At 55.0% G+C, this 14,238-nt stretch overlaps 1 protein-coding gene across 1 annotated transcript in view; it reads left to right on the top strand.

Moving 5' to 3' along the window:
• The window catches only part of LOC122547537 (uncharacterized), a 181,171-nt gene extending 168,234 nt beyond the window's left edge, over positions 1–12,937 (top strand). The window contains exons 17-19 of the mRNA XM_087983853.1: positions 2,144–2,422; positions 2,938–4,402; positions 9,292–12,937. Coding sequence (XP_087839979.1) covers positions 2,144–2,422; positions 2,938–4,402; positions 9,292–12,455 — 4,908 coding nt within the window. The 3' untranslated portion in view covers positions 12,456–12,937. The remainder of the gene's footprint in view (positions 1–2,143; positions 2,423–2,937; positions 4,403–9,291) is intronic.
• The last annotated feature ends 1,301 nt before the right edge of the window (positions 12,938–14,238 follow it).

Below are 14,238 nucleotides of genomic sequence, written 5' to 3' on the forward strand. Positions count from 1 at the left end.
TAAGAGAGTTCTGACTCTATTTCCTCTTGGCCTTGTTCGAGTGTCACCATCACAAGATTGTAAGATGTAGGCCATTCAGCCCATCGACACCAGGTTATAGTCCCAGCAGGTGTATTTAAAATTACCAGCTGCTCCTTCCTTAGGTGGAGTCCACTTCCAGGGGCAGCGCTCCGAAAGCTTGTGGTTTCAAATAAACCTGTTGGACTGTAACCTGGCGTCATATGACCTCTGAACCTTCAGACCGAAATACTGGAGGGGAAAAAAACTTGCTTAGTTTGGGAACTATGTACTTGCTTGGCATCAAGTTGCCTGAGCTGACTTAATTTTTAGCAACAGGCAGAAATCAATCTCTCTGTCAGTCCATCACCACACTGACCTTCACTTCGGGATGGGAAATATTCTCGATTGATCCAATCACACGGATGCTTGACTCTACCCAGCGACACTGCCCCTCTCTTATTGGAGGCATCATTACTCTTCCTGTAATTGATGTGGAGCAAGATCATGGCACAGTACGGACAGAGAGCCCCCAGTTCCTGCTTTCTCAGTCACTTGCCTGTTCTGTTTACAGCACACACTCCTACATAGAATCCCTACAGTGTGGAAACAGGCCATTCAGCCCAACAAGACCGCACTGACCCTCCAAAGAGCATCCCAGGCCCCCACCCTACCCATGGCTAACCCACCTAAGCCTGCATATCCCTGAATACAATGGGGCAATTTCCCATGGCCAATCCACCCTAACCTTCACATCTATGGACGCTATGGGGTAATTTAGCACGGCCAATCCACCCTAACCAGCACGTCCCTGGACGCTATGGGACAATATAGCACGGCCAATCCATCTTATCCTGCACATCCCTGGACACCATGGGACAATATAGCACGGCCAATCCATCCTAACCTGCATATTCCTGGACGCTATGGGACAATATAGCACGGCCAATCCACCCTAACCTGCACGTCCCTGGACACCATGGGACAATATAGCACGGCCAATCCATCCTAACCTGCATATTCCTGGACGCTATGAAACAATATAGCACGGCCAATCCACCCTAACCTGCACATACCTGGACACTATGGGACAATATAGCACGCCCAATCCACCCTAACCTGCACATACCTGGACACTATGGGACAATATAGCACGGCCAATCCATCCTAACCTGCACATCTTTGGACTGTGGGAGGAAACCTAAGCACCCAGAGGAAACCCACGCAGACGCGGGGAGAATGTGCAAACTCCACCCAGTCACCCAAGACTGGAATCGCACCCGGGTCCCTGGCGCTGTGAGGCAGGCACCCCCTTGATAACCAACCTCCTCCCTCCCATCCGGAGCTCCTTAGTCAGTCTGCCTGAAGGTTTGGACCCATAACTCCACGGATTGGCATGGTCCACCCAGGGCAGCGGTACTGTCAAATTACTGGACATACCTGAGAGATTTCCTGATCACTGGGTCCAGGTTTATAAAATCATGAGGGGCATGGAGAGGGGGGACTAGAGAAGGTCTTTTCCCTGGGGTCGGAGAGTCCAGAACTAGAGTGCATAGGTTTAGGGTGAGAGGGAAAAGATATAAAAGAGACCTAAGGGGCAACTTTTTCACACAGAGGGTGGTACGTGTATGGAATGAGCTGCCAGAGGAAGTGGTGGAGGCTGGTACAATTGCAACATTTAAAATGCATTTGGATGGGTATATGAATAGGAAGGGTTTGGAGGGATATGTGCCGGGTGCTGGCAGGTGGGACTAGACTAGGTTGGGATATCTGGTCGGCATGGACGGGTTGGACCAAAGGGTCTGTTTCCGTGCTGTACAGCTCAATGACTCTCTATCATTCAGGAAGTGGTTCAGGTGACTAATCTAGACAATGACATTGTGGTGAATGGAGTAAAAGGCGATTGAGATAAAATAGCAACATGGCAGTGAGCCAGATGAAGAGCCATGATCATATTGAATGATGGAGCAGATTTGAAGGGCTGAATGACCTATTCCTAATTTCTATGGCATGCTGATTGGGTGAGATGGAGGGAAGGGTGTGAAGTATAAAAGCCAGCATGGATCAGATGGGCTGAACTGCCTGTTTCTCTTCTGGACATTCTGTGTCGGTGTTGACAGCCCAGTCTGTTCCCTCTCGTTTCCAGTACACAGGCAGTGAGGATGATTTACTCTCCAACATGGAGACGCTGAGCTTACTGGGTAGTGCCACCACACTGGCATCCAGCATGGTGGAGATGGAGGTTGGCACGGAAACCAAGGCTGGAGACTCAGGTTCACTAGAGACGCCTGACTGTCCATTCAGAGATGAGGCCTCCCCAGACCGAATAGCCCAGAGCGGGGCAGACAAGCAGGAGGATGTGGAGCAGTATGAAGAAAGTCCAGAATTTGGTGGCATCAGCAACATTGATCTGGAGATGGAACAGGTTGGCGATGCTATAGTCTCTTCAGATTGCTCGCTGTCTGTTTTGAGTTTGTCTTTTCAAATTGGGATGGTGCATTTTGAGGGAATCGCTGGGTCAGCTTGCAGACAGATACGGGGTCAACTCCGGGTATTCCTGGATGGTACGTGGCAGAGAAGAGAGCTCACACCCTCACAGAGACTGTGACCATAGGGGGACACCACCGCCAGGCTCAAAGATGGCGCCGTAAGTGGGGTGCGCAGGTGGGCGGGAGGAGGGAGGGTGGTCCGGGGAAGGAGTTACAAGGCAGAGGTCCTGTTTGCCCGAGGACTCAGGGAAGCAGAGGCTGATGGGGGAACCAGAAAGGACAATAGAGGGATCATTGATCGTAATATAAGCTGTGGTCACAATCGCGTGGAGCTCATGTAGGGGCTTCAAGGGATTCTCCCATCGAGCTGCTGCCAAAATTGGAAATGCTGTAAGATTGCTTGAAACCTTCTGAAATAAATCTGTGTTTCCTGTCTCTTATCGATGCACAGATATTTGCGAACATGGAGTTGTTGCAGAAGAAAGCCCCTGAAGATCTGGGTGCCATTGTGGAAGAGCCCTCATTTCAACTCGGAGCTGTGAGCGAGGGTGACTCCCTGCTGGATGTTTATGAGGACACCGATGTTGAAGTCTCCGGGATTTCACTGCTGGATATTGCCTACGTTAACGGAACGGAGGAAAGTCAGACCTGCAACAGTGAATCGTCTGAAGACAACGACCTCCAGAGGCAAACGCAGGGCATGGGTGAGGCGGGGCGAGATGCCGAGGGCTCTCGAGGTGTCTGCACTTGCTCTCGAGGTGTCTGCACGTGCTCTCGAGGTGTCGACGCGTGCTCTCGAGGTGTCGGCACGTGCTCTGGCGGCGTCGGCGCATGCGCTAATGGAAGGCGGGCGTGTGGAGGCGCTGCTTGTGAGGACCAGCACAGCTCCCGCCATGACGGTGAGGAGAGCCAATCAGGGAGCGAGGAGAGTTTCAAACTTAACGGCTACCCCGCGGCGATGGAATCGGAAAGTGCCGCCCGGGGGGAGATGGAAGATAGTGGACACTCCAATGGCTTGGCCGAAGGGGCTGGGGTTATAAAGGGCTCGCTCCGGGTGGAGAATGACCGGCTGCTGATCGAGAAGATTAAGAAGTATTATGAGTCGGCGGAGATGGCCAACGACCAGTCCTACCTTCAGCGGAGGGAGAGCATCTCCTTCATTCCGACCGGCGTGGTGAGGGACTCCATCCTGCGGTTTAATTACCAGAGCATTCCCGAGGGGCCGAGCGGCAAGGCCTCCGGTCACTCCCGCTCGGCGGTCAGCGGCTCGGACCCGCAGACCCCCCCGGGGGGCGGTCAGCTCCCGCTGGGCTCGGCCCGAGTGCCCGCGGCGCCTGGCGCAGCCGCCGAGCCGCCGGCGGAGTTCAGATCCTCGGCGGAGATTATCAAGGTGTGGCGGGAGATGGAGAAGGCGGCCCACTTCTGTCACCAGCACGAGGCGTGGGGCGGCTGCAGGAAGGCGGTGGCCGAGAGCGAAGGCCCCCCCGGTCCCCGGTACACCGAGCCCCTGCTCATCGTGGAGGACTCCGACCTCCGGCCCTCCACAGACTTGCCCAAAGCACCGGCCGACGTGCAGGAGGGGAACCGGAGGGACCGGGGCCCCGAGGTGGAAGCCAGTCGGGGCGACGAGAGCCTCCCGGCTGGCCGGGTGCCCTGTACTCCTTGCTGGGCCAGCCACGGCCTGCCCCGCTGCGGCGGCCTCCACAGCTGCCTCCTCCAGAGCTCGGAGAAGATCATGAGCAGAGTCCAAGTGCTGGCCCAGATGTACAGCCAGCGGGTCAGCAGGAGGAAGGCGGCGATGCCGCGGAGGATCTGGGAGCTGGAGCCCAAGGCCAGAGCAGAAGAGCAGCCGCGGAGGAGGAGGCCAGGGCTGAGAGTGACCAGAGCCCGTGAGGAGGTGTACGTGGAAACTGACGGTGAGTCCCTGAGTGCAGGAGGGACAGCTACAGAGACACACGGCGTGGATACAGACCCTTCGGCCCAACCAGCCCGTGCGGGACCATAACCCCAAACTCAGCTAGTCCCGCCTGCCCTGCTGCTGGCCCATTCCCCCACCCCCCCCTCCTCCAAACCTTTCCTACCCATGAACTTAGCCAAATGACATTGTAACTGTCCCCACACCCACCACTTCCTCTGGCACTTCATTCCAAACACGAACCACTCCCTGGAGAAGGTGAGGACTGCAGATCAGAGCTGAAAATGTGTTGCTGGAAAAGCGCAGCAGGTCAGGCAGCATCCAAGGAGCAGGGGAATCGACGTTTCGGGCATAAGCCCTTCTTCAGGAAGGCCATTAGTTGGTTGCTTTAGCTCATCCAGGATCATTCTTCAGGAAGAAGGGCTTATTCCTGAAGAAGGGCTTATGCCCGAAACGTCGATTCTCCTGCTCCTTGGATGCTGCCTGACCTGCTGCGCTTTTCCAGCAACACATTTTCAGCTATGAACCACTCCCTGTCAAAACATTTGCCCATCATGCCTTTTTCAAATCTCTCTACTCTCGCCTTAAAATGTGCCCCCCCCCCCTAGTCTTGAACTCCCCCGCCCCAGGGAAAAGACACCTGTCATTCACCCTATCCATGTCCCTCATGATTTTATAAACCTCGAAGGTCACCCCTCAGCCTCCGACGCTCCCACTCTATCCAGCCTCTCCTTATAACTCAAACCTTCTGTTCCCGGCAACATCCTGGGAAATCTCTTCTGAACCCTCTCCAGATTAATAATCTCCTTCCTATAACAGGGTGACTAGAACCAGACACAGTATTCCACAAAAGGCCTGACCAGTGGCCTGTACAACCTCAACATGGCATCCCAACTCTCTGGAACGATTGGCCTTTCTGTGGTTGGCTCTGGAGTGGGACTTGTGAAGACATCATTGTTTTAGCCTTCCCCATGTTGATTAATGGTGGGCGAGTGGTCACTGCAGCATTACATCAATCCCCAACTCAGCTCACTAACACCCTTGAGTTATGGCAGTAGCCAGTTCTCCTCAAACTCCAGGTAATTTACAGCTCCTACCCCTGGAGACCAGAGATTTGGAGGCTGGGGGTGAGTAATATCAGGTGGGATATTGGAAGCCAAGATGCCACTCACTGGTGTCTTACCATCTGCGCAGGTGGGTCTTGGATGATCCTGGGTGAGCTAAAGCAACCAACTAATGGCCTTCCTGTCCCTCAGCAGTTAACTGTCAATCTTCGTTCTCAGGCCAGACTTGGCAAGTGAAGACTGACAGTTCACTGTTATGACCACATCTCTGAGCTGATGATGCCCCAACCAATAAGGATTTGGCGATGCCGGTTTTGGACTGGGGACCAGGCAGATAGACCTGGGATATTGGTGAACACACTGGAGTGACCCTCAGACAGTGCCTAGTCCCTCAGCGCTGACCCTCGGACAGTGCCTAGTCCCTCAGCGCTGACCCTCGGACAGTGCCTAGTCCCTCAGCGCTGACCCTCGGACAGTGCGGCGCTCCCTCAGCGCTGACCCTCGGACAGTGCGGCGCTCCCTCAGCGCTGACCCTCGGACAGTGCGGCGCTCCCTCAGCGCTGACCCTCGGACAGTGCGGCGCTCCCTCAGCGCTGACCCTCGGACAGTGCGGCGCTCCCTCAGCGCTGACCCTCGGACAGTGCGGCGCTCCCTCAGCGCTGACCCTCCGACAGTGCGGCGCTCCCTCAGCGCTGACCCTCCGACAGTGCGGCGCTCCCTCAGCGCTGACCCTCCGACAGTGCGGCGCTCCCTCAGCGCTGACCCTCCGACAGTGCGGCGCTCCCTCAGCGCTGACCCTCCGACAGTGCGGCGCTTCCTCAGCGCTGACCCTCCGACAGTGCGGCGCTCCCTCAGCGCTGACCCTCCGACAGTGCGGCGCTCCCTCAGCGCTGACCCTCCGACAGTGCGGCGCTCCCTCAGCGCTGACCCTCCGACAGTGCGGCGCTCCCTCAGCGCTGACCCTCCGACAGTGCGGCGCTCCCTCAGCGCTGACCCTCCGACAGTGCGGCGCTCCCTCAGCGCTGACCCTCCGACAGTGCGGCGCTCCCTCAGCGCTGACCCTCCGACAGTGCGGCGCTCCCTCAGCGCTGACCCTCCGACAGCGCCCGCCCTCCGACAGCGCCCGCCCTCCGTCAGCGGCGGCCCTCCCTCAGCACCGAACCCCCGACAGCGGCGGCCCTCCCTCAGCACCGAACCCCCGACAGTGCCCAGTCCCTCAGCACCGACCCTCCAACAGTGCAACACTCCGTCAGCGCTGACCCTCCAACAGTGCGGCTCTCCCTCAGCGCTGACCCTCCAACAGTGCGGTGTTCCCTCAGATCTCACTCAAGAGTGTTACTTCATCGTGCGATTTGAATCTGACCCCTTTGTGACGTGGAGTATCTTCCCTCCGGTTGTGGAGAGTGGGAGTGCCCATGGAAGTCAGGCTGTGGTATTTGTTGGGGGGGGGGCCAGTGCAGAGCAGAGGAAGACATGTCCCATCTGCTTGTGCTCAGCACACAGCAACTCCCGCCAATGTTCCATTTCATTCAGTTGTAATCAAATCAGCTCCTTCCTTCAGGTCCTTAATGTTCAGAGTGAGCCCAGTGTTGAAGCTTGTTATTCACAAAGTCAATGCAAGATAAAAAAACTTCAACTGTAATAATTAGTAGACAGAGTATTTTCCTTTGAAATTGCTTTTAACTGTAAGGCATCATTGATACGAGTCTGTCTCAAGTCTTCTTTGGACCATCTGAACTGCATAGTTACGCACTCAACTGAGATTAAGGTACAGCTTTGAGGGATTTCTGCACTTCTGCCATTTGGAAAAATCATGGAAATTAAAATGCAGCAATAAGTCCTCGAGGGAGCCTGTCTCTGCGCTCCCGTGATTCTCACGTGGGTTCGGTGTCATTTGAAGAGACAAGTACTGAAAGTTCCTGGTCCTGAGAAATCTGTCCCCCGGGGGGTGTGAGGGGGGTTAATGTCACTTTAAATCAATGTTATTTTGTTTGTCAGCTTTTTACAGTGTGCGCTGCTGGGAACGTAGGGACAGGAGGGGCAGCCAAACCACTCCCCGCCCTCTTCAAAAATTTGATTAAATTGTGTTGTTAAGTGCATTAAAAACTAAAACAGAATTTTTAATCAGGAAGGGAATCGAGGGTTATGGGGAAAAGGCAGGGAAGCAGATTTGAGGATTATCTGATAGCCATGATCTCGTTGAATGGGAAAGCTGACTCGATGGGCTGAATGGCCTCTCTGCATTCCTGTAGCTCATAGTCTGAGATGTGGGAGTTACTCTCTCAGCTATTCCCCAGATTTCAACAACAATTAATACTCTCTCTGAACAAATCTCTGCTTACTGATATTTCTAATTGACCCCCAGACTCCATAGTTTTTGGTTGGGGATTGACTTAGCGATTTTCCAACAGCTCCCTGCTATTATAAGTGTGGAAAAAGTTCTGTAGGGAGATAAAGCACATCAACTCCACAAACACTTCCTTCTGTAAGTTAGCTCGCTGAGCTGGAAGGTTTGTTTTCAGACATTTCGTCGCCATGACTAAGGAACATCATCAAATAGAGAGATGGGCCATACCACCAATGCTTCACCGGAGACTCTCTCTGATGATGTTCACTAGTCATGGTGACGAAACGTCTAAAACCAAACCTTATAGCTCAGTGAGCTAACTTACAGACTTATCATCAACCTGAGCTACAAATCTGCTCAAAAATCACTAAACACTTAGCTCCTTTTGATGAAAATGGGGACAGATTATTTTGGGATTTTAACATGTTTATAATGGTGATGGTTTGTCTTATATCAATGTTGGCTTGAACCACATTGGGAGTCATTTGGATTCCTTACACACTATAATTGCAGCACCCATTACAGTCCCTCACTCCCTCTGCCATCAGATTACAGACCATTAAAAACAGCTCACTAGCTTATGTTCAGGAGATGATCCCCTTCCCGCCCATTTCCTTTACTGAAGGTACATTTTCCCCATTCATGTCCCAGCTCTCAGTCTCCAGGAAGGTGTCGGTCTTAAATCAGCTGCCACTGAGCTTCAACTGAATAAACCTTAAACTAGAAATTGCTGGAGAAACTAAGCAGGTCTGGCAGCATCTCCCGAGAGAGAAACACACACAGTTAATGTTTCAGGTCTGTATTGACTCCTACAGAACTGGAAATCTTCCAAATAATCAAACTGGACTCAAAATATTAGTTCTGTTTCTCTTTCGGGAGATGATGCCAGATTTGCTTGAGTTTCTCCAGCAATTTCTGGTTTTATTTCCGATTTCCAGCATTTTCTGTAGTTTGCTTTCACCAGAAGGTTATGCAGCCTCGCCCTCCCTCCCAACCTCTGTCACGTCCTCCAGCCCCTCCCTATCTCTGTAACCCCTCCAGCCCCTACACCCCCTCCCTATCTCTGTAACCCCTCCCTATCTCTGTCACCCCCAGATTGGGTTTTCCAACAGATTAGATTCTCTACAGTGTGGAAACATGCCCTACTGCCCAACAAGTCCACACTGACCCTCCGAAGAGTAACCTACCCAGACACATTCCTCGATCCATTATTTATCCCTGACTTAACGCACCGAACACTATGGACAATTTAGCATGGCCAATTCACCTAACCTGCACATCTTTGGACTGTGGGAGGAAACCGGAGCACCCGGAGGAAACCCACGCAGACACGGGGAGAATGTGCAAACTCCACACAGTCGCCTGAGGGAGGAATCAAGGGAGAGAGCATTACCTACCACTGAGCCACCCTGCTGGACAATGGATTCATGGTCATCATTAGATGCTTAATCTTTATTGAATTTACATTCTCCTTTGCAGATGAAGTGACAGCACTCCAGCACCCAGGTCCGTTTGGACATGTGGTCATTCAAGATCCAACCCCTCTCCTCTACGCCCAGGAGAACATTGTCCAGCTCTCCGTTTCCAAAGCCAAGTCTGAAATCTCCAGCCTGCAGCTACGCGATCCCAGAGAAGATGCATCATCACAGCAAAGAGCCAACTCAATAGCACGGGACATCTCCTCACTGGAGAACTCCTTACCCACAAGCCCTCAATCCCCCAACATTACCTCCCCTGACTTGCTGCCTCTCGGGGTCAGCACTGAGCTTCCTTCTTTCACTCGGATTAGCTCAGGACCCCTGTCACTGACTTCCACACCCCCTGGTTCCTCCTCAGCAAACCTTCCTGTGTCTGGAATTGGCCCCTCATTGACAACAGGTCTCACAGCGCAGTCACCTACCTCAGAATGTCTGGCTCACACTCAGCACAGCCCACTCCCCCCGTGTAAGACCAGACCAGTTCCTCCCCCCTCCCAGACAGGTCCCAGAGCATCCTCCCCTCTCTCTGGGCGTTCCAGCCCACTGCCCTTGGTCAGACACATGGACCAGTCTCTGGTCTCGGACTGGTCCGATACGGCACCAAAGGGAATTTTACAAACAGGCACCAAGAGGACAAACCCAAAAACTCCGCCATCCCTCCCTCAAACTCCCGACCACTCTCAGTCACCGTCTCTGCTGCTCTGTAACCCTCTGGAACAGACCCCCCATTCTAGTGCTCTCAAGGGGTGTGGTGTCAGGGAACACCACCCCAAGGGATGTGGTGTTGGGGAGACCCACCCAGGTAGGTGTGGTTTGGAGGTGCCCCACCCTCATGGGTGTGGTTTGGAGGAGCCCTACCCTGGTGGGAGTGGTTTGGAGGAGCCACGCCCTGGTGGGAGTGGTTTGGAGGAGCCCAGCCTGGGTGGCTGTGGTTTGGAGGAGCCCTGCCCTCGTGGGTGTGATTTGGACGAGCCCTGCCCTGGGGGGTGTGGTTTGGAGGAGCCCCGCCCCCAGGAGGGCGTAGCCGCTCATCGGGGCAGGGGCTCGGTAGCTCGTTCGTTGTCGTGTCCGGTCCCTGGTGCCCCTCACGAGGCCGCTCTGCCCAAGCCTGGCAGCCCGCTGGCGTGCGAAGGCTCCGAGTTCTGCTGCTCGCTGCCGCCATGGGTCAGCCTCCGGGGCAGGTCCCCATCCCCCTCTGCCATCCGGCAGCTGGAGCAGTCCTCCAGGGGCACCGCCAACCTAGGCCGTGCCACCCACACCGTCCAACCCTCACCCACCATGGGCCCTGAGGCCAAGCCTCCGCCTTCCCCTCTGCCATCGCGGACAGACCCCTCCTCGCAGGTGTGCCCGCCCTCAGGGCCCGGGCCCCTGAGCTCCGGGAGCCGTGCGGGAGGTTCGCCCGGTCCAGGGGTGGTTGGCAAGCCCTGCTGTACCGTGATCCCAGGGGACAGTGTGGAGACCCAGCCTCTTTCGCTGAGCCTCCGCCTACGATCACCTTCCCCCTATCGACGTCAGCAGTGTCTGCGGGTACCGGACACAATGGGCGCCAACCCACGTGAAGAACTGCCAACGTTCAGCAATCTGAGGCCTGCCTCCCTCCAACTGTGCCCAGCCATCGGGCCCACGGTCCACTCCCCTCCACCCCGTGCTAGCTCTCCACCGGGGCAGGCTCCCTCCCTGTTGGCTACAAATCCTCGGTCACCTTCTCCGGCTCTCCCTGTCCCCAGGCCTCAGTTCCCAAGAGGGAGCGTTAATTCCTTACCTTTGCCTGATGGGCCTCAGGTCTACCACTCTGACAAAGCGGACCAGGCCCGGTTTCCAGACTCCGACCTCGGGGTCTGCTTACCTCCCCCCACGGTCAGATCCTGGTCAAACCGAGGCTCCTCCCTGAGGGGGTGCGAGGAGCCAGGTACACCCTCCAGGCCTCACTCTCCCGGCGATCGGAATGTCCCGGAACCAGCGCCGAGGTTACGTTCCCCCTCTCCACCGTCTGGATCCCCCTGGCCGGAGTCCTCCTCTTCCCAACGTTCCGTGTTCCCGACACAATCTGACAGAAAGCTCAGGGAACGGCGCCCCTCGGAAGACACAGAGTTACCGGATGCAGTGGTCTCTCCTGGGGCCGGCTCTGCGCTGTGCTCGTCCGCTGATGATCCGGAACTTTCCGTCAGCCCTCAGCCTCGCGCCAGTCCAGGGTGCCAGCCCCCAGTGCGCTCCGAGACCCCCAAAGATCCAGCGCCCTCGGTCAGGGGCCGGTCGCTGACCTCTCCGTTGGCAACAGCCCCTGCCTGGGCACTCTATTTGCCGACCCGAGGTCACTCAGTCGAGGTCTTCTGCCCCATGCCCTTCCCCAGGCCCAGGGTTCACTCCCCGGTGTCTGTCACGAGGCTTGACTTCACTTCCCCAGAAATGTCCACCTCCAGGTGTCCATCTCCATCGCCCTCCCAGAGCTCCTCAAGGTCGGGCTCTCCTACCCCGCCTTGGGCTGGACGGCAGAGCCAATCGCCACCCTCCTCATCCTCCGACTCATCGCCGTCCTGTCAGAGACCCACAGCAATGTCCCCAGTGCCCTCTCCTTCCAGCCCAGGGACTGGGGCCTACCACTCAGTGATTCAACAAATAGCCAACGGCTCTTGTGTTGGCGTCAAGGACCAATGGGGCACCCCGTTGGGCGGTAGTGTTGGCAAAGACTGTGCCCAAGTGCGATTGGAGCACAGGGAGCAGCCCTGCCCTGTCTCTCCCCCTCAGCCTCGGGCCGGAGGTGAAACTATCCGGTGGACTGAGGGTCTAGATTCTGTGGTGTGTCCCCTCATCAGCCCAGAGCCAGTCTCCATCGTGGGACCATCTCCGTGTGGCCAGGAGGCTGAGACAGAGGACGGAGACAGGGAGATGTTTACGGGTGTGGGGTCGGCTCACCGTCCGAGCACCAACCCTAGCAGCGGTCAGATGGAGCAGTGCCATGTTCTGAGGCCTGGCAGGGAGCTGGACAGAGAGAAAGGGAACATAAAGACCAGCTATTCGACCACAGTGAACCTGCAGATTGGGGGCAGTGGGAAGAGAGCGACTTTCAGCAGAGCTCAGGTCAGTCTAACCCAGATGTTCCTCCCAGCGGCTGGCCAGTCAATCAGGAAGGTCAATGGGAGCAGTGGGACCTCCCGGACAACGTGATGACAGGCGGACAGCTTCAAACTGCCAAAGAACCTCATTTTTATTCCATTAGAGAACGTCACAAAGAGCACACACACACACCAACGATCTCTCTCTCACTCACTCACTCACTCACACCAACCAACTCTCTCTCACACACACACCAACCAACTCTCTCTCTCTCACACACACACACACACACACCAACCCTCTCACACACACACACCAACCAACTCTCTCACACACACACACCAACCAACTCTCTTTCTCACACACACACACCAACCAACTCTCTCTCACACACACACACCAACCAACTCTCTCTCACACACACACACACACCAACCAACTCTCTCTCACACACACACCAACCAACTCTCTCTCACACACACACCAACCAACTCTCTCTCACACACACACCAACCAACTCTCTCTCACACACACACCAACCAACTCTCTCACACACACACCAACCAACTCTCTCTCTCACACACACACACCAACCAACTCTCTCTCACACACACACACCAACCAACTCTCTCACACACACACACCAACCAACTCTCTCTCACACACACACACACACACCAACCCTCTCTCTCACACACACACACACACACACCAACCAACTCTCTCTCACACACACACACACCAACCAACTCTCTCACACACACACCAACCAACTCTCTCTCACACACACCAATCAACTCTCTCACACACACACACCAACCAACTCTCTCACACACACACCAACCAACTCTCTCACACACACACACCAACCAACTCTCTCACACACACACCAACCAACTCCCTCTCTCACACACACACACACACCAACCCTCTCTCTCACACACACACACCAACCAACTCTCTCTCACACACACACACACCAACCAACTCTCTCACACACACACCAACCAACTCTCTCACACACACACCAACCAACTCTCTCACACAAACACACCAACCAACTCTCTCACACACACACCAACCAACTCTCTCACACACACACACCAACCAACTCTCTCACACACACACCAACCAACTCCCTCTCTCACACACACACCAACCAACTCTCACACACACACACACACCAACCAACTCTCTCACACACACACCAACCAACTCTCTCACACACACACCAACCAACTCTCTCTCTCACACACACACCAACCAACTCTCTCACACACACACCAACCAACTCTCACACACACCAACCAACTCTCTCACACACACACCAACCAACTCTCTCACACACACACCAACCAACTCTCTCACACACACACCAACCAACTCTCTCACACACACACCAACCAACTCTCTCTCTCACACACACACCAACCAACTCTCTCTCTCACACACACACCAACCAACTCTCTCTCTCACACACACACCAACCAACTCTCTCACACACACCAACCAACTCTCTCTCACACACCAACCAACTCTCTCTCACACACCAACCAACTCTCTCACACACACCAACCAACTCTCTCACACACACCAACCAACTCTCTCACACACACCAACCAACTCTCTCTCACACACCAACCAACTCTCTCTCACACACACACCAACCAACTCTCTCTCACACACACACCAACCAACTCTCTCTCACACACACACCAACCAACTCTCTCACACACACACACCAACCAACTCTCTCACACACACACACCAACCAACTCTCTCACACACACACACACCAACCAACTCTCTCACACACACACCAACCAACTCTCTCACACACACACCAACCAACTCTCTCACACACACACACCAACCAACTCTCTCTCTCACACAC

This window comes from Chiloscyllium plagiosum, unplaced genomic scaffold, assembly GCF_037043375.1.
Source record: "Chiloscyllium plagiosum isolate Xiang-an unplaced genomic scaffold, Cpla_swu_hap1 HiC_scaffold_47, whole genome shotgun sequence".
Taxonomy (NCBI): Eukaryota; Metazoa; Chordata; class Chondrichthyes; order Orectolobiformes; family Hemiscylliidae; genus Chiloscyllium; species Chiloscyllium plagiosum.